The following is a 25,547-nucleotide window of genomic DNA, read 5'->3' as shown; positions in this document are numbered from 1 at the left end:
CTCTCGTATCTGGTAATACTTGCGTTTTTTTGAAGTCCTAGACTCCTACCCCTCTCGATACACATCTACTCCTGAACTGCAACCCCAGTGTTTGGGGATCACATTAACTTTCAAACATGGGCTGCGTATGCGCAATCTTCAAGATCAATAATATTACCCGCTATGTAATTGGAGGGATTGAGATTTTTTTCTCGCAACTCGGCATAATGGCGAATTGTGCGAGTTTTGCAATCACACAGTAAGTCTAAAATCGTTTGTCAAATTCTTGAAGCTTTTCTTACTCTTTCGGTGACGATGGAATAGTCTTTTGTAAATCCAGGCAAACTTCTGGAACACCCTCTGCTCACCTTGGTACAGAAGTGTCAAGTTCATGAAGGCGGCAACAAGAATGAGAAAGTATGCCTCCAGCGACATGTTAGTAAGCTGCATGAAGTTGCCCCACCATGTGTCCTGATCAATTTTGAATAAGAGCGTAGACATCCCAAAAGCACAAACCAAATTCAATAAAAACGGCTTGTTATTGATAATTGGCTCCCGGTATGGCGGACCCGTGCTGAGCACCACAGCATTCAAGATGTATTGCATGTTTGTGAAAAGAAACAACACAGTGTTGTCTGATGACTTAACATCACTATCAGTTTCAGATGGCACAGGCTTGATATACCATGGCTGTTCTTGGACGTATAGCCAGACACTAATTTGAAACATTGCGATGATGAAGATGTGGCACAAAAGGGGAATCAAAACCTTTGGACTGACCAAGTTTGCCGTTGGCCTCTTCACCACCAACTTTTCAAACGGCTTTGACCACGACATGAAGATAGCAAGTGGCAAAATGAGGAATAGGTCAATGTACAAGAATTGAAAGTCTCCTAGGTTGGACCCCCGCCTGTATAACAAGCTCACGGTCATGAACTGAATAGCCGAGTATAAGGACATGTACTTGAAACATGAAAAACTCGTCACCAATGAAGACCGTCCTTCCCGAATCACATCCAAGACACACGAGATCTCGAATATTTTCAGCGTGAACGACGCAGCAACAGATGCCTCAGCTTCGCTCAATGAGATTCCCACATCAGCTGCTTTTAATGCACCACAGTCGTTCGCCCCATCACCACAGAATGCCACTGTATAGTCAAGCTTTCGAAGCTGCTCGACAAGTTCATGCTTCTCATCCGGCGACATTCTGGCAAAAACGTTACATTTCATCAAGAGCATATCCGTCAAATATGGTCTTTGCAACTCGACCAATATGTAACGGAAAATGTCACCAGTGATCGCCAAGATGTATTCGTGGACATCATCACGAATATCACTCGTCACTCTTTGAAGGGAAGTGGGATCTAATTTGTTCAGCGGGTTGTGCATATCTTCCCAAATAAGCCCCGTGTCTCCCGAGCTCAAAACTTCTTCATCGCTGGCGAATCGGGGTATGTAGACTTGGGTGACTAGTGGATCAATCAACTCACATTCCCTTCCAACACTCACAGCCGTCAAGACGTTGTCGCCAGTACACATAACGCTTCGGATCTTTGCGTCACGTAGTTGTTTAAGAGTTCCTTTTGTAGAAGATTTGAGCTTGTTTTCAAAGATGATAAAACCAGAGAAGCTCAAATTTTTTTCGGCATCCAATCTGTCTGGGTTTTTATGTTTTCCCTTAGCCAACGGTTTACTAGCGCAAGCGATGACCCTGTACCCACCGTGAGTGTACTTATGAAGCAACTCCTCATACTCAGATGGGATTGTTGTGGGGTCGCAAATGTCAAGCATGACCTCCGGTGCACCTTTGGTAAAAATGTAGTTATTACCATTCCTTTCAACAAGGACTGACATTCTACGCAAAGCAGCGACAAATTCAAATTCCTTGAGGATCTTGTATCCAAAAGTCTCCTTCCCCACACTGTCGTATACAAGTGGGAAAGGCAAGCCACCAAACTCTTCAATGAAGTTCCATCCCGTAAATTCGAACATCTTGACATCTAACGGGTCACCGAGGAGTCCATTATCAATCAAACGCAAGGAATGACAAGAGGCCATGCATCCTAGAAGAAGATTCTTACTTTGGATGTTGTTTTCATGACCTTCAGCATGTTGATGCGACAATTGGTCAATACTGGAGATAAGATGTTCGAACACAATCTCCTTTCTTCCATCGGCACTTTTCGTGGGATGAACACCCAAAACGTCCAAGCCATCTTCGGTCAAAGTTCCTGTCTTGTCAAAACACGCCACGTCTATTTTCCCGCCGATGTTGATTCTCGTAGGAGAAATGCAAAATATCAGTTTCTGCTTGAGCCTTGTGACTGCAAAAGAGGTTCCGATGGTCAAAGTGGCGGGTAATGCGGGGGGCACAACAATGGTGATGATATCCAAAGCTCTCAAAATCATGATACGCTTGGGAAGGCCGATCTGGATGAAGTTGTAGGTTGAGTAAATGAAGCCAAAAAAGGCCACGATAGTCATGAAGCCGATGTACTTGAATGAGTCTTCGTAGAACTTGAATCCTGCAGGCTTTGGGAAAAGCATGGATCTCACCAAGGAGCCCTTCGTGGTGTTGAAGCCCGTTTTCACCACTGTTGCGAGTACAGGCTCGTCATTGGATGTCTTCATCTTGAGAAGTTTGGTTCCATTATACAAGAACGAGCGAGTCAATACCGAGCTGGTGAAGTTTTCTGCGAGGTGTTGGACCGTGTCGTTTGTGGCCGGCGATTTCGTGACGGGAACACTCTCGCCCGTCAACATAGACTCGTTCACCACACACTCGCCGTTGATCAAGAGTGCATCGCAAGGGATGATGGCTAAGGAGGGGTCCACCTCGAACACGTCCCCGGGGACCAAGTTGTCGGAGTCGGTTTGAGTCCAGAACCCGTGTCTCCAGACCCGGATGTCGCAGTTGAACAAGCTCATCTGCTTGAGCCTGGCAATGGTGGTTTTTGTTTCTATAAGCGTGTTGATGATTGAGACAAGCGAGATGATGAAGATGCACGAGGCGTAGTAGTAGTAGTCATCGGCGAGCCAGAGGAGGATGGAGAAGACCTGGAAGATGTAGAACGGGTGCAAGACCTCGTCGGCCAAGAGCTGTAGGGCGGACTTCTCGCGGATGCTGATGTTGTTTTTGCCGAAGATGTCCGCACGTTGCTCCTGAAGCGACTGGGCCGTGCCCTCGCGGAGGTGTTTGACACTGAGCCAGTGCAAGTCGTACCAGTTGGAGTTTGTCCGGAACATGTCGTCCACCGGGCTGTAGAAGAACTTGAGGTAGCGATACTCGAAGGAGTGCACGTAGGGCACCACCGGGTTGTGGTCCTTGGCGGAGGACGCATCGAGGCCGTCGTTTTCCAGCTTCAGCGCCACCGTGAGGAAGCTCGAGAGGCGGTCGCCGAAGCGCGCGCGCGTCACCTCGGCCATGGTCAACTCCCCGTACTCGTTCTCCACGACGCACCAGTCCGCCCGTCCCAACGGGCACGGCGTGCCCTTCAAGTTGACGCGGTAGCGCGGGAGCCAGCGCAACACCACGTAGCCCACGCCGAGCGTGCACACACAGAGCGCGTAGTAGAGTACGGTCTTCCAGAGACAGGCCGAGTAGCCGGCGATGCCCACCACGATGTCTTCCTCGGCCAAGTAGTACCGCTGGTAGCAGGCCACGGGCGCGTAGTCCTTCACAAACGCGGCCTCCTCGAGGGAGGCACGCGCGGACGCGGCGCTGGCCGACGCGCTACTCTTGCTCGAGGCCACGGAGCTGCGGCGCCGGAACCGGTCCTCGTACACAGAGCGGGCATCGTCGTCCGCGTCACCGGCAGGGCCGGACGCCCGGGAGAGCCGGTCCAAGGCCCCCGGCCCGTTCAAAGTGGCTCCCCCAGCAGGAGGCAGACGGGCGCGGCCGTCCGGCTGGAGCGTGCCGTCCGCGTCGCCGAGCTTGTCCACGGGGTAGTCCCAGTGGGTGTTGTAGTCCACGGCAAAGGCCGGCGTCTGGAGGGTCAGGCCGCCTGGCGCCGCCTCGATCTCGTCGGACGTGAAGAAGCGGAAGTTGCCCTGGGCAGACTCCGTCAGCACGGCCGAGACGGCGGAGGCCACGGAGCGCAAGTCCAAGTCCGGCGCGCTGGCGCCGTACGCGGGCCGCGAGGCGGCCGCAAGGAGCGGCAGCGCGTCGTCCAGGGGCTCGCCTTGGGACGGGCGCCGGGCAAAGTGGTGCGCGTAGTGGAAGGACGACACGGACGACGGGATGACGCCGGAGGCCACGCCAGAAAACATTTCCGAGGTGTTGTCGTCCACAAGCGCAGTGGCGTCGAGCGTGGACACGCTGTTCTGGCGGGACCGCCGCTGGAAAGTGCTCAGCCGCCGGCGGCCTTGGAACAGGGGTCTGTGCGACATGGGCGGGTAGGATCGGCGGGTGGGGCAACAGAGAGGGCGCTTGGCTCGTTTTCTGCGTTTCTTTTTTTTTGCGTTTGTGGCCAGAGGAGACTGCCACGGGCCAGCGCTGCGCAACGGGGGTTAGCGGCGGGATAGAACGGGGAATGCAGCGGGCTGCCGGGGGTAGGGGAAGAAAAGAGGGTGGAGTTATGGGTGCGAAAGGTGGTTTGGGGCAGGCCGGCTTTTTTCTGGCGCGAATGGGTGCAAGGGCCGGTGCGAGGCAGGGTGCAACTTTAGGCCGGGGCAGGCTTGGTCCTGCGACTGGGCCACGAATCTGGGGCAGTCGGCGATTGAAATTCCAGTGGCACAGAAGGTCCCCAGAAGGTCCACAGAAGGTTCACAGGAGGTGCACTCTATGGACAAGCTGAAAATTGTCCTGGGTGGGGCCTTCAGAGCTCTGGTGTTTGGGGCTGGTGGTGTGGGTTGTTGCAGCTGCCAGTGTATTACTTTGTATTAAGTCTTGCTGCGACAGGGCCGCGGCGCGGCGCCAGACTGACAGGGCCAGGGCGAAAAGCAGGCCCGGAAGACGAGCGCGCTGCCCGCAGACCAGACAGGCCGCTTGTCGGACGGCTACACAAACTGACTGTGAAGAGAGGAATGGAACTGGAAAGAGGGAGGCAAAGGGGAATTGAAGAGAAAATGAAGGAAAGATGAGTATGCGAGGGAGATGAAGATGAGAGGGAGATGAAGATGAGAGGGAAATGAAGATGAGAGGGAAATGAAGATGAGAGGGAAATGAATATGAAAGAAACTTGAATATGAAAGAAACTTGATTATGAAAGAAACTTGAATATGAAAGAAATTTGAATATGAAAGGAACTTGAATATGAAAGGAGCTTGAATTTGAAAGAAACATAAATAGAAAAACAGGAAAAGCACATCTGACAAATGCCAAATAGCACCAAGACGGGGCGAGGTGCCGGGCCCCGTAGTCTGGCCCAGGCGCCGTTGCTTGGATCCATAGTCCTTGGCCCCGTGGAATCCGCGACTTGGGCGCATCCAGGACGGCCCAGAGTTAGGGCCTGCGTCTCGTCCGGCAGCCTGCGAAGAAGCGAAGAATTAAGCCATGGATCTTTCCTGTCGTATGCTCCCTTCTCGTGATTTAGGCGCTTGATTTACTGCCGTGCTTTCCATCTTCTGACTTTTCGCTCAATATTCCCGGGCTGGCCAGGTATTGGAACTCCACATTTGAAGATCCAGGTACGTCTCCTCTTGCAACATGCAAGCGCAACAGGTCTCTTCAATTCCACCACATGCATTTTTGGCGTCGTCATCATACGGCCCATTCAGACTATGCTTAGCTCTGTACCCCCTGCCACATACTGCTCTAAGATACTCCGTAAGATGTTTTGTTGCGATATTCGCGCTCTGCAATACTCATTTCGAACTGAATAATCCAAAATGTCACATCGCCTTCAGTTGTATATCACGCAGCCTACTCAGAACTCAGACTATATCGCCCCAAATCTTCAGCTTCTAAAGCCTATTCTCTTATTATTCTGCCCATTGGTTCTATCGCCCACTCGAAAACAGAATTCTCCAAACACTCGTAAGCTTTCAACGCACTGTCTTGGTATTAGATCCTGCAGTTTCCCGGTGAATCGGAATACGCAAAGTGTGTGCAGCATTGCAAAACAAGCGCATGACTCGAATTTTCCCACGCTTGAAAGTGATTGATAGAAACATTAAGCAATAGCTGCTTAGATTGGTAGCAGAATTCTTGGGCAATAGTGTTTGTCTCAAGTTAGACGGTCTTTATGAATGCAGCCCATTACCCAAGTAAAATGAGTCCAGATCCATTTCTTCCAAGAGACGAATGATAAGCTGATGAAAGATAAAACCGCCAAATTTAAATATTGAAGCTCCATTCATCGTCGACTCAAAAACTATTTTTCTGTATCGCAATTAATCAATTGTGTTCTCAACGAACAGAGGGCGACAACACTGACGAAGACACATACCAACTGATATGCAATTCTCATGGTGAGCCAGTGTATAGACCTTTGCATGAATCCAAGATCACATATGATCAATACATTTCACTTAAAATATCTTGCACATAAACGGCCAGTTCTTCGGATACAGGTCCTGATGTTACTATTGACAAGTATACGTGTACTAGATGCTGACACCAGAAGGTGCTCTGACAAAAGCGCAAAACCCTGATAGGAAAGAGTATCAAGATCGCATGAAAGTGCGCACTCTAAAGTTATGGATATTAGGTATGCAACGTATATTCATCAGCGAGTTAAGTCAGTTGAGACCATTCCTCTCCAGTTGATTTTTGATCCGCGGACAGTCAAAGCTCTAATATGCTTCTTGCGCATACAACAAGCTTTAAACAAGCAAAGCACACGATCCAACCGCAATGCTCTTTCATAGAATAGATCTATATCATATCCTTCGATGTTCTGCGGGCCGAGGTGCGTCATACCGGGGCGCGAGGACCGTGCCAGGCCCCGCCACAATTGCCCCACCCTCGATTAAATCTCAGGATTCCAAGTCCATGACTTGGAGCTAAGCAGAGTAGGCCCAAAGATCTCCACGGGCCGTAAAAAGCCGTCTCCCTGACGCCTGTGAAGCAGCCGGAACCAGGTGTTCCTGCACCCAGCGCCAGGCCTCACGGCCCAGCGAGTCGGCCCAGCGAGTTGGCCCAGCTCACCGTCCGGTCTTCACCAACCTCTCCCAAACACTCATCAAACCGCTCCCACACCCCCTGCAAATGTCCTTGAAGCTCAAGCTCAAGGTCAACCCGTCCAAGCGGCCGGCGGCTAAGAACAAGCCGGAAGAGCCGGAGCCCAAACCTCTACCGAGGCTCAAAATCAAGCACGGCTCCCAGAACGACGCTCTGGGCAGCATACACAAGCCCAGGCCGCCCAAGGAAAAGCTCAAGAAGCTCAAGCTCAGCTTGGGCAAGTCCAGCCAGTCGTCGCCCGGCGGCGGCACAGGCGCCAGCGACCAGAACGCGCCGCTCCCGGCGGTTCCCAAGAAAGTGCCCAAGGTGCGCATTAAGCCAACACGAGTGCCCGGCGAAGGCTACGATTCCGAGGCGCCCGACGTCGAGGACGACCCCTTGTTGGAGCAGGCCATTGCCGTGCGTTTCCTCCACGACGCCAACCTCGACTTTCTACATTCCGCGGCCGACAGCGGCGACTTTTCCAACGTCAACATCAAGTGGATCACCCGTGACAAGGCCGTGGTCAACGTCAACCTGACGCTCTACTCGGCGCGGCTCATCGACTTGCCCACGCTCACGGAGCTCTACAAGACCGTGGACAAGAAGAACATCTTCAAGACCATCGACGTCAGTCAGATCTTGCTCGTGTTGCGCACCATCAACCCGAAGCACTTGAACATGGACTCGGACTTCGAGGTGCCGGACGAGCACACGTACACGCACCCGCTCTACACGTTGTCGGTCAACAAGGAAATCCGGCCCTCGAAAACCGCGTACCGCCACGGGCTCCTGGCGTCGTTTGAGGACGTGTACCGCCGCTTCCGCCCCAAGAAGGTCAACCATCGCCTCATGACAGACGTCGAGCTGCGCGTGGACGAAATCATCCGCCGCGACGCCGACGCCCAGGAGAGCCACTACGAGTACGTCAACCCGAGACTGCAGCTCCCTCGAGCCGCCGACAACGGCCGGTCCCACGAGCTTCTGCGGACCGCGTCCTCGGCCTCGGTGGCGCGGGACGCCGCGGGCGTGTCGGAACAGGCCCCCACAACACCGCTTGCCGACCTGGAAGAAGACGGCGCGGATGACCAGATGGCGCTTGATCTCGAGGCGGATCTCGACATTGCTCTCGAGCAGGAGTTGGCCGACGCCTTGGACTCGACGTCCAACACCACGGCCGCCACTGTGCTCATGAAGCTGGAGTACAACAACGAAGATGACGACGAGGGGGCGGCGGCTGGCAATGACGACGATGACGATGATGACGACGACGATGATGACGACGACGACGATGACGACGACGATGACGACGACGTGAAACGGGACAAGTCGCGGGCCAAGAAGCTCGAGGAAGAGATCGCGGACCTCCAGAACGCTGCGGAAAAACAGAAGGTCCTACTCGCCAAGGCCAGCTACAAGATGATGCGGATGAAGTTCCAGTCCGCGTACAACAACCTCAAGTCGCAACTCGACTTGAAGAAGCGCGAGTTGGCCAAGGTGCGCGAGCACCAGAACAAGCTGCAAGTGCCGGGCCTCATGAAGGGCGACCCCCGCAGAATCGAGCAGGAAGACGACGACGACGACGATGATGATGATGATGAGCCAGACGACGACGAGCCGACGGAGGACCCGATGCAGGCCGGCAACGGCCCTGCCGACTCGGGCACCTCCAAGGACGACGCCTTCAAAGCACAGGCGTTGCTCGCCGAGAACGGCGCAGACGACGAGCCCCCAATGAATGACGCCAACGACGAGGACAACTACGATGACTTCCAGGGTCTATTCTAGAGGCGCACAGACGCCTGCCACAGGCTGCCGCGTTGGTGCACGGCAGCTCACCACAGAAATAGCGAACAATGCGTTTCCTGGCCGCCTCCACAAGTCACAGGGCCACGCTTGAAATGGCCCGCCTGGCACCGGCCATCGTGCCGCGGTCACGTGACCGCACGGCGCCGGCAACCTGGTGCCAGCGGCAGGCCTGGCGTTCCGTCCCTTGTTACCAGCGGCCTGGGCAGCACCTGCTTTCTTGGAAAAAAAGTTTACGGAAATGCCATAGACTTTTGGGCCCTGGACACCCGTTTGTGTAGTTCCCCGATCCACATCCCGGGGAACTCCATCGGCATGCATGCGCGAACTGCGCATAGATGGAATGAGGAAAAAACCGCCATAAAAAATGGCTCCGGCCCAGGCTCTCAGGGAACACCACCAGAAGTTTCGCCGCATAGACTCGACCACTTTTGCTGTCGACGCTCAGCTCTGTGCAAGAACACCAGACTGAACTTCTCTGTTCCCCCCTCAAATTTGCTCGCCAAGTTGTTCTAGACAGACTCTGACTTCAAGCCAGCTACCCTCGTTGTTCAAACAGACAAAATGCTCTCAAACTCGATCAAGCTTTTGGCTTCGGATGTCCACAGAGGCCTCGCTGAGCTCGTGGCGGCACGCCTTGGCCTCAAGATCAGCCCCAGCGAGTTGAAGAGAGACTCGACAGGCGAAGTCACGTTCAGTATTGGCGAGAGTGTGCGTGACGAAGATATCTTCATCATTTGCCAGATCGGGTCTGGTGTGGTGAACGACCGTGTGTTGGAGCTCTTGATCATGATCAACGCGTGCAAGACGGCCAGTGCCCGCAGAATCACCGTGATTTTGCCCAACTTCCCGTACGCCAGACAGGACAGAAAGGACAAGAGCAGAGCGCCCATCACTGCCAAGCTCATGGCCGACATGTTGACCACCGCCGGGTGTGACCATGTGATCACCATGGACTTGCACGCGTCGCAAATCCAGGGCTTTTTCGACGTGCCTGTCGACAATTTGTACGCGGAGCCCAGTGTTGTGCGTTACATCAGAGAGAAGGTCAGCTTCAAGGACGCCATTATCATCTCGCCCGACGCAGGTGGCGCCAAGAGAGCCGCTGGCTTGGCCGATAGGCTAGATTTGAACTTCGCCTTGATCCACAAGGAGAGAGCGCGTGCCAACGAGGTTTCCCGCATGGTCTTGGTCGGTGACGTCACCGACAAAATCTGTATCATTGTGGACGACATGGCCGACACGTGCGGCACGTTGGCCAAAGCTGCCGAGGTTTTGTTGGACAACAACGCCAAGGAAGTCATTGCCATAGTCACGCACGGAATCTTGTCGGGCAATGCCATCAAGAACATCAACAACTCCAAGCTCAAGGCCATTGTGTGCACCAACACCGTGCCCTTCGAGGAGAAGTTGGAGCTCTGTCCTAAGCTAGATACAATCGATGTTTCGGGCGTGTTGGCCGAGTCCATCAGAAGACTCCACAACGGAGAGAGCATCTCATACTTGTTCAAAAACGCGCCTTTGTAAGAAAAGAGGCGAGAGCTCGGTCATAGTCGACAGAAGCCGGCGAATTACATATTCAACTTCGAAATATTTCTAGTATTCGACCTGTACTCCGATGTGATGTGCACTATCCTACTTATATTTTCTTTGAGGCCAGAGGCCATAGTGCCTGATCAATGGGCCCGAAAAAATTGGTTATTTGGTGTTAATTGCTGGCGTTCGTGCTGAATACGCAGGAGCCATCTGCTAATAAGTCCGGCTCTTCTTGGGCGATTTCTGTTCGAACAATATAGAAGGGAAGAAATGAGGCGTCTTACGGCTGGCTTTCAAGTTCAGTGGACGAATATAAATAAAGCCGGAATGCATGGAGTATTTTTTGTCCGAGGTGTTTCAAAGGACGTATCACATCGTTTAGCTTGGTGTTTTACAAAATCCATATCTAAATGTTTTTGCCCGAGTATTTGATGACACGAGCCCTTGCCAACTGGTAGCCTGCCAATAGATACGCGGCGGGCGTCATGCTAATGAAGCCAGGGCTCACGTAATTGAGCTCCAAGGCAACAGTATCAAAGACTTCAAAAGTAAAGCGCAACGTTTGTGCAACGTTTGAAATGCCAGTTTAATTTATAACCATGAATCTTTCGCCTTGACCAATCCATGTAAGAGCCTTCTACTATTATCTCAAATATAATCATATTGCGCGACATCGAGAGCACAGCAGAAGATATTTAGGACTATCTATTCCACCCGAATCTCCGCGCAGACCTCCATTTCCCCCACTTTTCCCCACCAAATTCCTACATTCATTCCCATCATCATGGCTCAAAAGCAGTATGTAGACTCAAAGTGAAACAAGGTATTTTCGCTTCGCGATACTAACATTCCAGATTCAAAGCTTGTCTTTTCGGTATGTGAAATCGACAAGGTGCTGAGTCAGCCCAAGGCAGCCACGAAAAACTCCCAATATCTCATAATATCACCAGTGACTCATGACAACACACAAACGACAAATATAGACATATACTAACAGATCCAGACTTGGATGGCACGTTGCTTAACACCGAGGATATCTACACCGAGGGTACCTCCAAGGTCCTCGCCAAATACGGAAAAGGACCGTTAACATGGGACATCAAACTCGACTTACAGGGCAGACCTGGTCCTGAAGCCACGCGCAACCTCTTAAATGCGTACGGTATAACCGAAGTGACACCTGAGCAATACATGGAACAAGCGTTCGAGGTGTTGCAAGATCTCTGGGGCACAAGCGATTGGTTGGAGGGAGCATTGCCTCTTCTTTCGTATATGAAGGAGAAGAACATTCCCGTGGCTTTAGGAACAGGGTCGAATCTGATTAATTATAAGCTCAAGACCGATAGGCTCTCGGAACATTTCGAGATATTCGGCCATCATGTCGTGACTGGAGACGACCCTCGTATTCCGCCTGGCCGTGGAAAGCCAAACCCAGATATTTGGCACGTTTGTCTTGAATCTTTGAACCAGCAGCGTGAAAAAGACGGCTTGGAAAGTATTGCTATGGAGGAGTGTTTGGTGTTTGAAGACGGGATTCCTGGTGTTCTTTCTGGCAAGAATGCCAATGCCACCGTGATCTGGGTACCCCACCCAGGTGCGCTTGCTGAACTCAAGGGCAAAGAAAAGGACATTCTCAGCACGGGCGGTGAAATTCTCCCTAGTTTGGCTGCTTTTGACCCCACAAAGTATGGGTTTTGATAGATTATAGATCGTGTGAAGATAAACGATTTAGAAGCATTATGATTGAGCTGGACAGAACATGCAAGAGTCTTACTTGTAGTCTGATGGAGCCCGCGTCGTATTGCAAATTAATACCTTGCATTCTCACTGATACAAATACAAATACTGATGTGTTCAGGTGCCATTCATTTCGTAAATCGGCTTATTTAGTACCTTTTCTCAACCACGTGAAACGGATACACCCAGGCTGTACGAATAGCCACATGGTACCTCAAGTAAGCGGCTTGCCGCAATAAATAGTGCCAAAGAAGCATGTCGAAGATCTCTAGATCCTAGATATTTATGAGATTGGGCTGTGAAGAATTGCAAAGAGAAACACTGGTCACATCACCTAATTTTAGAGTCGATCGCATAAGAGGAAGTTTCCTGAAACCGGCATCAAGTCAGTCGCTTTCATAAATGTTTTATATAGAGCATAGTTACTGATTCAAAAATAGATGGCGTTCTCAAATGTTTCTCTACCCAAAGTTCTCGCACATCAAGAACAACATTCATTAATATGAGAGTGCGTTTCGATTTATTGGGCCCCAGTAGTAGGTACTTTTCCCAGAACGATGAGACAATGAAAATTCAATATTGTCCTTTAGACTAACAGCTCCACCGATACAGTCCAAAATCATTAGAATTACATAGTGGAGGTGCGTGATTTTGATATATAGTGTTCGCCAGCCGTGGGTGCAAATATCCAGTTGTCGCAACTTATCCACATTACCTTATGAAGCGACGTCTTGAAAGCACAGCCAAAACTGATTCAATACACAGAATTGCAAAGACAACAGTTTCCAAGGCACATGATAGTTTGATGATACTTGACTTCACCTCTCTGCCTCATCTCCAACAGCCTTTCTCGGGTTCTCTCCAGTTCCCCTCCACGATGCGGCTTTCTTGCATAATACAGCGAGTTCCCCCACGCGAAAATACTCCAGACCACCATGGAGCTGCACCTTCAACACTATCACAGAGTATGATAGGAACAGATTCCTACCACATCTCGATTGAATCTTTGCCGTTAGAAATAGACCTGATTCCAATTGGAAGCGAAGAATCCAATTCTGCACCACAAGATTACAGGATCTCTGAAATATCTGTTTTCGGGTACGATTCCATCGAAATGAGCTCTGACCACATCAGCCATGAGCCGTTGAAAGCGCAGCTGTTGGGCCGCGGCGCCATCCGGCTTTTCCGTGATTTTGACGACGGGTCCATTCGGACACCAGAACAGACTGCTGCGGTAGATCAACATGATGATACCATGTTATCGATCATAGCTCTTCCCACATATTTCACGGCCACCGATCTTCTAGGTTTCATAGGCGATCACTACATGGATCACGTCACGCATATCCGGGTGCTCAAGAGTGAAAAGCCAAACCGCTTTTTGGTACTCGTCAAATTCAACGACGCGCTCAAGGCGGCAGAATTCCAGTACCATTTCGACGGCAAACCGTTCAATTCCATGGAGCCCGAGGCCTGCCACGTGGTGTTTGTGCGATCGGTGACTATAGATGCGCCTGTAGAGACGGAAATGCCTAATCGGGAGGCACTAATTCCTTTTCTTATGAAAGACCCGTTCACGTCTGGCCACAGTCTTGGAGCTAGCACAGCGGACTCCAGCAGCAGCAAGACGAGCGAAAACCTGGTCCTGGTGGAGCTTCCGACGTGCCCCGTGTGTCTTGAGAAACTAGACTGCGAGATCTCGGGGCTTCTTACAATTCCATGCCAGCACACGTTCCATTGTCAATGCCTCTCCAAATGGCGGGACGACACGTGTCCTGTTTGTCGGTACACAAACAGCATTTCGAACCAGAGAATCAGAAGATCGGTGCGTCGGTTGCTGCAAATCAACTCACGCATGCAGCAACAACAGCTTCTGCAACCCCTCGAGGGGGAACAGCCGCGTTCAGCGGTGGAAGACGATACCGAAACATGTATGAACTGTACCACCACAGACAACCTCTGGGTGTGTCTAATCTGTGGGAATTTAGGGTGCAGCCGGTATGCACCTGAGCAGCATCTGCTAAAGCATTTTGTGGAGAGTGGCCACTGTTTTGCCATGGAACTAGACACATCCAGGGTGTGGGACTACGCAGGCGATAGTTACGTGCACAGGCTCATTGCGAGCGAGTCGGATGGGAAAATCGTGGAGTTTCCGAACAAAGCCCACGTGGATGACAAAGTATCTGCCAAGCTGGAGAGCGAAAGCGACGAGTATTCAGAGCTCTTGCTCTCCCAGCTCATCAGCCAACGTGAATACTACGAGCTTCTCCTTAAAGACAGGCAGCAGATGGGTGGCGCCAGGCGACGTTCTTCTGTCATAGAGCCAATCGGCAACTTGCTGAAGATTACCGAGTTGGAGGAGAAGCTAGAAGATTTGACTGCAAAACTCGAGAAGGTGACGACGAACGTGATTCCGGCGCTCAAACAGAAGATCGACATGAAGCAGATCTCGTTGAAAATAGCTGCGCAGGAACTACAGGAGTCTAATGCTCTTTGTGAGGGTCTCTCGCAAAAAGTGGAGTTTTTGACTGAGGAGAATGAGAAATTGAAGGTGCAAAATGAAGACCTCGGTGAGCAAGTGAAGGATTTGATGTTTTATCTCGAGTCACAGGAGAAATTCAAGGACCAGCCGCCCGAAGTTACCGAGGGGCAAGTGATCATGCGTCCGAAGAAGAAGAACAACAAAAAGAAGAAGTGAGAAGAACATCGTGCTTGGCCACTAACTGCAGAAAGTGGAGGTTCAAAAGGAAAGCTGATAGATGAGAGGTTTTCGTAGATTAATACGTTACTTTGAGGATTTTTCTGGCCCGTTGGTCTATATATTATTACTTTACGTTTTGATAGGTGGTAAAGTTAATAAGGTATTGACTTGGCGTTCACAAAGTTTTATTTTCTAATTCTTGAATATCTAATTCTTAGGAATGCATAAACAGAGTGGATACTCACAAAAGTTCACATCCAAAAACATTAAACCGATACTAAAAAACATCAGAGCCTTACAGCAAGAAACGCAGGAGCGCAGTTCAAACAAAAAAGCCTCAAAATACGATGATGCGGATCTCAAAGACCAAACGATGAAGGTCTCGTCATGAGTCGTTGAAATTACACGAACACAGCAGGCAGTAATCCGCCGCCGCTTTATCGACATGCGCGCGGCCTGCACACAGAGCAGCATCGAGCTCATCTCACTAAATGCGCTTCTCGTGGTGCCAAAATTTTCCCTCTTCTCGGTATTGGCTTCAGAATCTCACGCCTGAATCCCATCTTTTTGTTAGCACCACACATACAAAAATGGACCCTGCTGTCAACACGAAACTCAGCAGCAGCGAGGTGGCGTTTCCGAGAGGAGGTGCGTCCGTGTTGACGCCCTTGGAAATGAAGACAATCTCCAATAAGGCCACGGAAGACGTGCTTTTCGAGCAGGCTTCTCTGGAGAAAAAAAGAGGGCCTGTTGCCGACGACCTGGTTGCCAAGCTGCACAAGAAGGCCAAGAAGCAGAAACACAGCGCTGGTGGCAAAAACACCGACGCCGCGGACCAAAAACTCAAGCCCGTGGCGCACCTCAGTTTCAAGAACTTGTTGCCCGGTGTTTCTGTGCTCGGGCAGATTGTAGGCATAGCCAGAACACAGCTTTCGATCGCAATCGGTGACAACTTGGTCGGCCACGTCCCCATCACAGCAATCAGTGACGAGCTCACTGAACAGCTAGAAAAATACGAGGCTGCCATGGACTCGTCTGACGAGGAGGACGAGGACGAGAGCAGTGCGCCTGTGCTTTCTATCAAGCCCGAGTTCCCCAAGTTGGAGTCTTTGTTTTCAATCGGCCAGTGGCTCAGAGCCGTGGTGATGCCTGGCGACGACAAGAAGAAATCCATCGATCTCACCATCGAGCCGCAGGTCAACAATGCAGCTCTCGAAGAGAGCGACTTGGCGCCTGGCAATCTTCTCCAGGCGTCCGTCAAATCCGTCGAGGACCACGGCATTGTGCTTAGCTTGGGCTTGGACAACTATTCCGGCTTCATGCCCAAAAAAGAGTTGAAGAAGGCCGAGATCTCAGTGCTGTCCTTCAGACCGGGCCAGGTGGTGTTGGCATCGATTGCCTCCACAAGCGCCCGGACTGTGACCTTGAGACCGGCGCACAATGAGAACGTCAACAAGAAGACCACCGTGTCCACGATAACATCCGTGGACGCGATCCACCCAGGTGCTGTGGTCAACGCTCTTATCAGCGACGTGGCCGAGGATGGAATCCATGCCCGTGTTTTCGGCATGGTGGACGCCACGTTTTCGCTTCCACACGCGGGCGAGTTCAGCGTCGACAAGTTGAAGAACCACTTTGCCATTGGCTCGACCGTCCGGGCCAGAGTCATTAATATCTTGGTCGAAGATGGTGTCAAGAGTCTAATGTTATCCCGTGCCCCCCGCGTGTTTGACATGGACGTCTCGCTTAACTCCGAGCCCCTCGAGGCGTTCCCCTCGGGCTTTGTTTTCGAGCTGCCGCTCACCGTGATCGGCGCCGACTCCAAATACATATACCTTTCTACCGGCTCCGAGATCGTGGGCCAGGTGCACAAGTCCAACACGGACCCAGATAAAGTCGCCAATATTGAATACCCGATCGGCTCGAAGCACCGTGCGCGCGTCTTGGGCTTCAACCAGATCGACAACGTGTTGATCATGACGCTCAACCCGAAAGTCATCAACTCCAAGTTTGCCTCTGCAGAGGATATCCCTGTTGGCGAGTACATCTCGTCGGCTGAGGTGACCAAGATTTTGCCCGAAGGCAGGGGCTTGATTGTCAAGTTTTTCGGTGACTTTGAGGCTATGGTGCCTCCTAAGCACATGTCTGACATCAAGTTGGTGTACCCAGAGAGAAAGTTCAAGGTGGGTGGCATTGTTAAGGGCAGAGTTTTGCAGAAGAATGGCAGAAAGCTCTACGTGACGTTGAGAAAGAGTTTAGTCAACATGGAGGAGGAAGCCATCGTATACAGCACCGACCACTTGTCTGTGGGGTTCAAGACCACTGCAGTTGTTGAGAAGTTTGTCGCGGGCGGTGCCGTGGTTTCCTTCTTCGGTAAGTTGAAGGCGTACTTGCCCAAGAACGAAATTTCAGAGACCTTCGTGGAAAACGCCAAGGACTACTTGAGAGAAAATCAGGCCGTTGGTGTCAGAGTCATGAAGTTCTCGCCTGAGGACGGTAAGATTTCTGTCACTTTGAGACAGGCTGCTGACCTCAGCAATGCACAAGCCCAACATCTCGAACAAATCGTTCCTGGTCGCAGTGTGGTGAAGGCTTCTGTCGTCGAAAAGTCCAAAGAGGCGTTCGTGGTGGAGTTGGAGGGCTCTAATTTGCGTGGCTTGATCTTCACTGGCCATTTATCTGATGGTAACTACGAGGAGAACAGAATCATCTACAAGTCGTCAAAAGTTGGTGGCATCTTGGAAGTTTTGGTTCTTGAGAAGAACATGAAGACCAGAACTGTGGTTGTTTCCGCCAAGAAATCGTTGATCAACGCGGCCAAGTCCGAGACTTTGCCTTTGCATTACGAAGACATTCACGTCGGCTCGACTCTTTCCGGATTCGTGAAGTCTGTCACAAACATGGGGCTTTTTGTGAGTTTCACCGGCAGATTGACTGGTTTGGTTTTACCTAAGAACGCATCTGCTGATCCATCCGAGGACTTGCTGAAGCGTTTCTACAAAAACCAGTCTGTCGCTTGTGAGGTCATCAAAGTTGACAATGAGAACAAGAGATTCTTGCTTTCTCTTGCTGACACCGAAAGTGCCAATGCCTACAAGGCTAAGAAGTTGAAGAACCCTGTGGACTCCTCAAAGAAACTCACCACCGACTTTGCTTGTGGTGAGACCACCAATGGAATCATCGAGTCCATCGAGGGAAATCACTTGAAGGTGCGCTTGGCTGACAACTTCTTTGGCAGGGTCCATGCCAGCCAGTACTTTAGCTCCGCTGATCAAATCAAGGACACCAAGCATCCGCTTGCTTCGGTCAAGATCGGCGAGTCAGTCAAGGCTCAAGTCGTTGGCTACAACAATACTAAGACTTGTAAGTTCACTACAAGTTCGTCTTTTTCAGATGATTCTGTGGTAGAGTTGTCCATATTGAAAAAGCAGGTGAAGAGCAAAACGCCATACAAGCCGGCCCAGTTGGAGGACGTAGAAGTTGACCTGACCGTGTTTGCCTACATTGATGCATTCGACCGTGGTCATGCCATTGTGTCCCTTGCACCTGGCGTTGTCGGTGAAGCTCTTGTCTACAACCTTTCGAAAAAGGCCGAGGAGTATGAAGACTTCGAGGCCAATTTCCCGATTGGTGCATGCTTGAAGCTCAAAGTTCAGAGAGTGAACTTCAAACAGCAAAGACTTGTCTTGTCTGCTGGAAACAAAGAAATCACTTCTACATCTCAAGTGACCAAGGGACAGAAAATCCCGGGTATGGTTTTCTTTGTGTCAGACTCCAACGTCTTGGTGGAGTTCAGCACAGAAGTTGCGGGAAGAGCATTCATTACTGATGCTTTGGGTGACTACGACCAAAAGTTATCAGAAGCATTTAAGCCAAACCAGCCTGTGCTCGCTACTGTCCTAGAGATCGAATCGGGCGAGAAGAGACTCGTGGTTAGCTTAAGAAACGAAGAAACTGCCAAAGATAAGGCCATCAGATCCATTGAGGACCTCAAGAGAGGCAAATTAGTGAAGGGTTTCGTCAAGTCTATCTCTAACACAGGTATTTTTGTCGCGTTAAACAAGGACTTGTTCGCGTTGGTGCGTGTGTCTGACATCTCTGATGTACAATTAAGCGACTGGAAGAAGTACTACAAGCCATACCAATGTGTTGTTGGAAAGATAGCCCAGTGCCAGACGGAGGGACGGATTTCGATGTCTTTGAAGGAGAGCGAAGTCAATGGTGATTTGGCCAGCTTCAAGACTTTTGAGGAATTGGAGGTCGACCAGATTTACGATGGAAGTGTTAAGCAGGTGGCTGAATTCGGTGTGTTCGTTAGGTTGGATGGTACTGCCAATGTAAGTGGGCTTTGTCACCGTTCCGAAGTTTCTGATAACAAGATCGAAAATGTCGGTGATTTCTTCAGTGAAGGTGACCGTGTGAAGGTGAAGATTTTGAAGATCGATACCACCAAAAGACAGCTTTCTCTTGGCATGAAAGCTTCCTACTTCATGGGATTACAGGATGAAGATGTTGAGATGTCGGATGCGGCAAGCGAGTCCGAGGCTGAAGTTGATGCGGAGGACGAAGTTATGGACGACGCTTTCGAGTCTGATGACGATTCGGAATCTGAGGAAGAAAGCACGCTGGAAGCCAAGCCCGCAAGCCAAGGTTTGAGCGGCTTGTCTACGAACGGTTTCGACTGGACTGCATCGATCTTGGATCAAGCCGAGGATGACGAGTCCTCCGATGACGATGGCGAAGACTTTACCCAAAAGAAGAAGAGAAGAGGCAAGGGTAAGAAGCAGGTCAAGGACCGTACACTAGAAATGAACTCCAGGGCACCGGAGTCCGTGGGAGACTTTGAGCGTTTGCTTGTCGGTAACCCAGACTCGTCTGTTCTTTGGATGAACTACATGTCGTTCCAATTGCAGCTCAGTGAGATCGACAAATCAAGAGAAATTGCTGAGAGAGCCTTGAAGACCATCAACTACCGTGAAGAGCAAGAGAAGATGAACATCTGGATTGCTATACTTAACTTGGAAAATACTTTCGGCACCGATGAGTCCTTGGCCGAGGCTTTCCAACGTTCAGTCCAATACATGGACAGTTTGATCATGCATCAAAAATTGATTGGCATCTATGTGCTTTCCGAAAAGTTCGAGAAGGCCGAGGAACTCTTCAGAGTCATGTGCAAGAAGTTTAGCCAGAACGTGGCCGTGTGGGTGCAATGTGGATCCTTCTACATGGACCGTGATATGCTGGATCAATCCCATGAGGTCTTGGCGCGTGCCTTGCAGTCTCTTCCCAAGAGAGACCACATTGATGTTGTGAGAAAGTTCGGCCAGCTTGAATTTGCCAAAGGAGATCCCGAGCAAGGTAGATCGTTGTTTGAAGGCTTGATCACCGACGCACCCAAGAGAACCGATTTGTGGAACGTCTACATCGACCAAGAAATCAAGACGGGAGACCGTGCTAAGGTCGAGGCCTTGTTCGAGAGAGTTGTCACCAAGAAGTTGTCGAGAAAGCAAGCCAAATTTTTCTTTTCCAAATGGCTTTCATTTGAGGCGGAGGCTGGGGATGAACAAGCTGTTGCACGTGTGAAAGCACTTGCTGTAGAGTTTGTTCAAAAGCAAGCAAAGGACGAGGAGGAGGAAGAACAATAGAGACTGTGTGAAGATCTCTTTTTTGACCAAAGAATCGGGTTGAAAAGCATCGGGAAAGAGCAACCACGATTGAACTGTGTATATATATTATATTGTTGCAATGCATACTCAAACTAGACTTTGTATGAGTCCTCGTCAAGCTCTGGAAATATAGCGAGAAGAACCACATCGAGTACATTAAACATTAAGTGTTTGTTTAGGTAATCATTTTGGAACATTTCCAAAATGTTTTTACAAGCCTGATCTGTGTTCCTGATACCAAATATCTTTGAGCAAGTCTCAGACATATAGATTTGCAAAATCGAGTTCGCCTCTTTTCTTGTTGCCAGCTGCTGAGCTTTTGTTCTGAGCTCCGGCGACTCTCGGAATTTTCCATTCGGGAAAAGCATATCTTGCAAGGAGTTAAGAACATCTGCAATTCGCAAATCTTGCTTGATGTTCTGCTCAATTTGAGACGTTAGAGTACGCTCGATAGTGGAACCAAGTACCTGTTGCAAGATGACCAAGAGTGCACGTCCGCGTAACCAATTCGATTTGCTCAAGTCAAAAAGCGTGAGCAAGAGATCAGAAATGGGTTTAACAAAAGGTACCTTTTCCGCGCTATTTTTCTGAATTTCGTCATATTGCTTCAACTCTCTCTCCATTTCTTTGATGTTTTGCAACATCTCTTTATTTTGTCTCACCTGAGACGTATCGAACCTTAAATCATTGCCCAGCTCTCGGGGAAACCGATTGAACATGGAATAAAAAGTACTTTTTGAAGTAGCTTGGGATTTCCCGACTTTAAAAGTTTCTGATGAAAGGAAAGACCTGAAAGCCGGATCTGAACAGACATCAGGGATGGCAAGCAAGTCTTGTAGGTACTTCTCTAGAATTGGTTTTCTGGTTTCGATCTGCTGAGTTTTCTGGAACTTCAAGTATGGAACATTTTTTTTTGGAAACTTGACTTCGTTCACATCATTGTATCTTCTTTTTAAAAATTCATGGAGTTTGTGAAATTGACTAAAGCGACGGGCAACAATCCAGCCAGCAACAATTTCGTTAGGGTCTTCACTGGAGTATTTCTGTACCTCGATAACATACATCACGTAAGATATTTTCTCATCTTTTCCAAACACACATGATTGTATGCGGATTTTTGACTTTCCATACAAACTGTTGTCGTTTTCTTGAACAATATATTGCTGTTTTTGGAGCTCTTTAGTGTTAATCTCCTTTTCAAGACTTGCGTTTGATCTCCGTAAAACTTTTAGTTCTGCGACATTATTTGTGAGTTCTGCTTTCTTTAGAAGTGAAAGAAGAATATCGTTTTGTTTCGTAAGATTTTCAATATCTTGATCAAGAACTCCGATTTTCTCGGCCAAACTCAAGTCACCTGGGGCGGCTAAAAGCAATTCCAGATTTGAAAAACTTTGTGATGCAGAAATACTGGAGTCAACAGAATCAGACAATGAGTTTGAATCCAGATCAGAGTCGCTAGTTTCTTCGAACAATGCTGACAATCGATTTGAATTGTACGGATTAGATCCAAATACAGAATTGTCAAGCAATTCGGTTGTATCACCAAATAAAGAAGGTTGAGACGATTTACGCGAGACTGTGATGGTAGAATCTGGACAATCAGTAGGGGTCAGTAGCCGGTTCTCATGGTCGATAGACGTTGTTTTCATGATTTTTTCAAACGCTGATTCGACAGCCTGAACAACGACAGGGCTTAAAATGGGAGACTTTTCCTGATCAATCTCTGTGTTCGACTTGTCTTCGTCATTGACATTTGTAGTGCGGGGAAAAGCAGTAGATATGACTCGAGGATTGATAGACTTTTTTGGCAGTACAGCTTCCAAATCACCAAACCGATTTGAACTTCGAAATTGTTCTAGATGTGCTGCTTTCATGTGCGCAAATATATCATTTTGCAACTCAAACAAGGCCAGCCTTGCCTGCTGATACAGTGCCGCATCTCTTCGGGTAGCATTTTGAACGTAGGCCGAGACTTGTCTTCTTATCAGCTCGCTTATTTCCAAGAATGGTAATGCAAAATATTTCTCGTAGATCTTGACAATATCATCTTCATTAGAAAACTCCAAGAATAAAGGTATTCCTGAAGTGTCTGTGCCCTCAAGTGGTGCTCGCATCAACTCTATATGTTGCCAAAGGTCAATTTCGGCCTCATGTTTATAACCTCGTAAGAATTCCCGGAACACAGCGGCGTGCTTTGGTTCTGCCAATACAGTATCGAGAGTTTGGAACTTAAGCGATTTGTCTGAGGAAGTGGGAATGATCGAGAGAAGTTTCGAAATGCGTGCGTAGTCGTGTGAATACAGGGCACTGAACAGATCTAAAGATTCTTGTGCTTTTTTCAAAGTGTCATATGTTTGCTTGCGCTCTGCTGGAGTACTGAGCTCGGCTACTTTGACACTCCATGCATTAACACATTCAGGAGAGATAGGAGCCTTGAGAGGGGGGAGTGCAGAATTTTGGCCAATGCGAAGAGTATGAGTCGGGGTTTGCGTCGTGTGTTGCTGAAGAGCTTCACGAAGTCGTTTCACCTGGTTTCGGTGCTTAAGGTTAGCTCCTACTGCTTTGACGACCATTTGATTAAAGAAATCCCCTTCTGAAAGCACAGAAAACGCATTTGTGAGAACCGTGCATGCGAGAATCTCAGTCAAGAGCGTCCCAACAAGTTCATTCGAGCTTTCCTGTGGAGATAGGAGCAAAGGGAGGAGCTTCTTCACTTTTGTACGTAAATACGCTTTCTCCTTGATTCTGGGTCCAGACCCAGGTACCGTCATAGTCACGCCGTTGTGAATAGACCCTTTCCCAAATTTTCGAGCAACGTTCAATTTGCTTTCAAATGAGTGCACAGAATCATGGGCATAGTCTGTAGAAATAAATTGGGCGTAGTGGTCGGTTAATAAGGGAGTAATTTTGTGAACTAGCACATTCGGCACGTCGACAGCGGCTATACGAGCGCTCAAACTAGAAAAGACATGTTTTAGTTCTAACCTCAATGAATCTTGAAAAAGCAGATCTACTGAGATTTTTGAGAACCACAGATCAATTAATTCTTTAAGGACGAGATCCGTCAATCGTGCCAAAGCTTGTGATATCACTGGTGACTCTTTGACGACTGGCAGTGTAAGCAAGTTCCGGTCGATTTCTAAAGATGAAATTTCCTTTGTCCAGGATTCCTTCGTCATGAAATTAAACTGTTTATTTGGACAGCGAATGGAGCTTATCGGGGTAAGCCTAGGTCTTGAAACATGGTAAAGTATGTATAGGAAGATCAGTATGTTGGTGGAAAGCCACCAAATTAGGGAGTGCTTGAATTTGAGCAAGACTATGGCTCCTGCAAGGATCTTTACATATGGCAAAATGGAGGATAGATGGACCCTTGTATTTCGGCCGAGATGTTTTTGTTTTTGAGACAGTGCCTCGGAAATATTGCTCGTTTGCATGTCTTTACTTTTAAAGACACAGTTCATGTGCCAGAATCCACGAAGTGCGCTTAGGCCGTGCGCGCCACGCTGTGATCTTCCATGTTGAAACCTGACCTACATTTAATTTTAGTGATTCGATCAATAATTGATTTACAGAGCCCGGAAACCTCAGTATGCTTCACATGGTAAGCCTTTCCCGGTTTCGACTCTATTCTATTTCTGAGCATACTTTAGAGGACCAGCATCCTCTATCGCATAATATCGGGGAAGTTGGCCTGTGGAATTTGAAGAAAATCCACCTCATTCTCAATAAGTCCTAGTATATCCTCGAGCCAGAGGAATCCATGACTGTTCCGCAATGAACTCTAGCGTGCAGATCTGTTTCATGTTTCATCACTACAGATTATTCATTGGAGGCGAGAATGAAATCTCTATTATAAATTTAAAAAGCCTTTTTTAGACCTTGCTTCTTTTGAGTTTTCTTTTTGACTCCTGCAATGTCCTTTTTCTTGAAAGCTTGCCATGTTCCAGGTCGGACAGACAATTCTTTGTATTCTCCTTCTTCTCCTTTTTCTCCTTCTTCTCCTTTTTCTCCTTCTTCTCCTTCTTCTCCTTCTTCTCCTTCTTCTCCTTCTTCTCCTTCTTCTCCTTCTTCTCCTTCTTCTCCTTCTTCTCCTTCTTCTCTTTCTTTTTACTTTCCTTTTTTCCCTTGCTTTCCACGCTCAGAATGTTTAGACTTTTCTCCACACTGTCTAAGACCGCAGTGGCCTCTATACTTATGCTCTTCACATGCGCATTTTCGGTTTTTCCCACTGTCCCGGCCAAGCCTTCGCCTCTAACAAACATCTTGTATAACGGCAGATTAACTTTTCTCATATGATTGGCAACCTCAACTTCATTTTGGCTGACAGAAATTCCATTTTCGCCTGACGAGACTTCAAGGTTTTTCAATTGCCCATCGAAAAGTCTCTCCCACCACATATCAGCATCATTGCCTTCAGAGCCCAATCCTTTTGTATCTTTCTTGTGCTTGACTAGAATTGGCTTTCTGAGACCACCTTGCTTCAAAGCTTCCCCTTCTTTCCAGCCAAAAGACTGAAGATATGAGCTTGCATTCATTTCTTTAATGTGCAAAGTATATATATTATTAGTGAGAGTTCACTTTGATTTTCATGCAGTCTTCTAACTCAATAATAGAAGTTCAATGATCTGCTAGATCTAAACGGCAATGTTCAACGAATGGAGGATATAGCTTTCACTCAGACTTGTCACTCTTCAGGGCCTTGGTTTCTGAAAAGCCTTGATAGGCGATGCTCATCTCTCAACGCGCATCTCTTACTATACCATACTAGTACCATTCTTGGATGTGGACATAGAAATTTGAGCTCATGTGTAGCTTATTGTCTAAATCGTGCATTTCAAACAGAGTAGGCATTTGTTTTACGAATTTGTGTCAATCCACAGTATAGAATGTGATGTCAATTTCATCATGTGTATTTATCTTGCCTTGAGCCATAATTGTCCCGCAATGTTTTGTTCGAGAGTGCGGGTCAGATGATATACATCCAGTCTTTATATTTCCTTCCTAGAAGATTGAG

At 48.9% G+C, this 25,547-nt stretch overlaps 8 protein-coding genes across 8 annotated transcripts; 5 read left to right on the top strand and 3 right to left on the bottom strand.

The window, feature by feature from the left end:
• Positions 1–231: 231 nt before the first annotated feature.
• Positions 232–4,371, bottom strand: METBIDRAFT_12805 (putative acid anhydride hydrolase; the record flags this gene model as incomplete). Its single annotated transcript, XM_018854268.1, has 1 exon — positions 232–4,371. The coding sequence occupies one exon, from the start codon at positions 4,369–4,371 to the stop codon at positions 232–234; it is 4,140 nt and encodes a 1,379-aa protein (XP_018710283.1).
• Positions 4,372–6,532: 2,161 nt separating this feature from the next.
• Positions 6,533–8,872, top strand: METBIDRAFT_79127 (TATA-binding protein-associated factor TAF7; the record flags this gene model as incomplete). The annotated part of the gene is made up of 2 exons (XM_018859005.1): positions 6,533–6,604; positions 7,145–8,872. 2 exons carry the CDS (start codon positions 6,533–6,535, stop codon positions 8,870–8,872), a joined length of 1,800 nt encoding a protein of 599 aa, XP_018710282.1.
• A 582-nt stretch (positions 8,873–9,454) lies between these two features.
• PRS1 (ribose phosphate diphosphokinase subunit) lies at positions 9,455–10,417 on the top strand (the record flags this gene model as incomplete). The annotated part of the gene is made up of 1 exon (XM_018857843.1): positions 9,455–10,417. The coding sequence occupies one exon, from the start codon at positions 9,455–9,457 to the stop codon at positions 10,415–10,417; it is 963 nt and encodes a 320-aa protein (XP_018710281.1).
• Positions 10,418–11,182: 765 nt separating this feature from the next.
• On the top strand, positions 11,183–12,487 carry METBIDRAFT_32827 (HAD-like protein). The gene is made up of 3 exons (XM_018856137.1): positions 11,183–11,224; positions 11,281–11,300; positions 11,430–12,487. The coding sequence occupies exons 1-3, from the start codon at positions 11,211–11,213 to the stop codon at positions 12,122–12,124; spliced, it is 729 nt and encodes a 242-aa protein (XP_018710280.1). The 5' UTR covers positions 11,183–11,210; the 3' UTR covers positions 12,125–12,487.
• Positions 12,488–13,103: 616 nt separating this feature from the next.
• Positions 13,104–15,095, top strand: METBIDRAFT_32825 (uncharacterized protein). Its single transcript, XM_018856136.1, has one exon. The coding sequence runs from the start codon at positions 13,131–13,133 to the stop codon at positions 14,859–14,861; it is 1,731 nt and encodes a 576-aa protein (XP_018710279.1). The 5' UTR covers positions 13,104–13,130; the 3' UTR covers positions 14,862–15,095.
• A 310-nt stretch (positions 15,096–15,405) lies between these two features.
• METBIDRAFT_32824 (uncharacterized protein) lies at positions 15,406–20,680 on the top strand. The gene has a single exon (XM_018856135.1). It carries the CDS (start codon positions 15,455–15,457, stop codon positions 20,507–20,509), a length of 5,055 nt encoding a protein of 1,684 aa, XP_018710278.1. The 5' UTR covers positions 15,406–15,454; the 3' UTR covers positions 20,510–20,680.
• METBIDRAFT_230377 (uncharacterized protein) lies at positions 20,623–24,291 on the bottom strand (the record flags this gene model as incomplete). The annotated part of the gene is made up of 3 exons (XM_018855248.1): positions 24,068–24,291; positions 22,944–23,639; positions 20,623–22,772 (listed from the first exon to the last, which is right to left on the bottom strand). The coding sequence occupies exons 1-3, from the start codon at positions 24,174–24,176 to the stop codon at positions 20,623–20,625; spliced, it is 2,955 nt and encodes a 984-aa protein (XP_018710277.1). The 5' UTR covers positions 24,177–24,291.
• METBIDRAFT_32822 (uncharacterized protein) lies at positions 24,129–25,425 on the bottom strand. Its single transcript, XM_018856134.1, has 2 exons — positions 24,535–25,425; positions 24,129–24,507 (listed from the first exon to the last, which is right to left on the bottom strand). The coding sequence occupies exons 1-2, from the start codon at positions 25,066–25,068 to the stop codon at positions 24,406–24,408; spliced, it is 636 nt and encodes a 211-aa protein (XP_018710276.1). The 5' UTR covers positions 25,069–25,425; the 3' UTR covers positions 24,129–24,405.
• Between the last annotated feature and the right edge of the window lie 122 nt (positions 25,426–25,547).

The sequence above is a fragment of the Metschnikowia bicuspidata genome, assembly GCF_001664035.1.
Source record: "Metschnikowia bicuspidata var. bicuspidata NRRL YB-4993 chromosome Unknown METBIscaffold_5, whole genome shotgun sequence".
NCBI lineage: Eukaryota > Fungi > Ascomycota > Pichiomycetes > Serinales > Metschnikowiaceae > Metschnikowia > Metschnikowia bicuspidata.
Note: the sequence above shows the minus strand (reverse complement) of the source record. Positions and strands in the feature narration are given on the sequence as shown.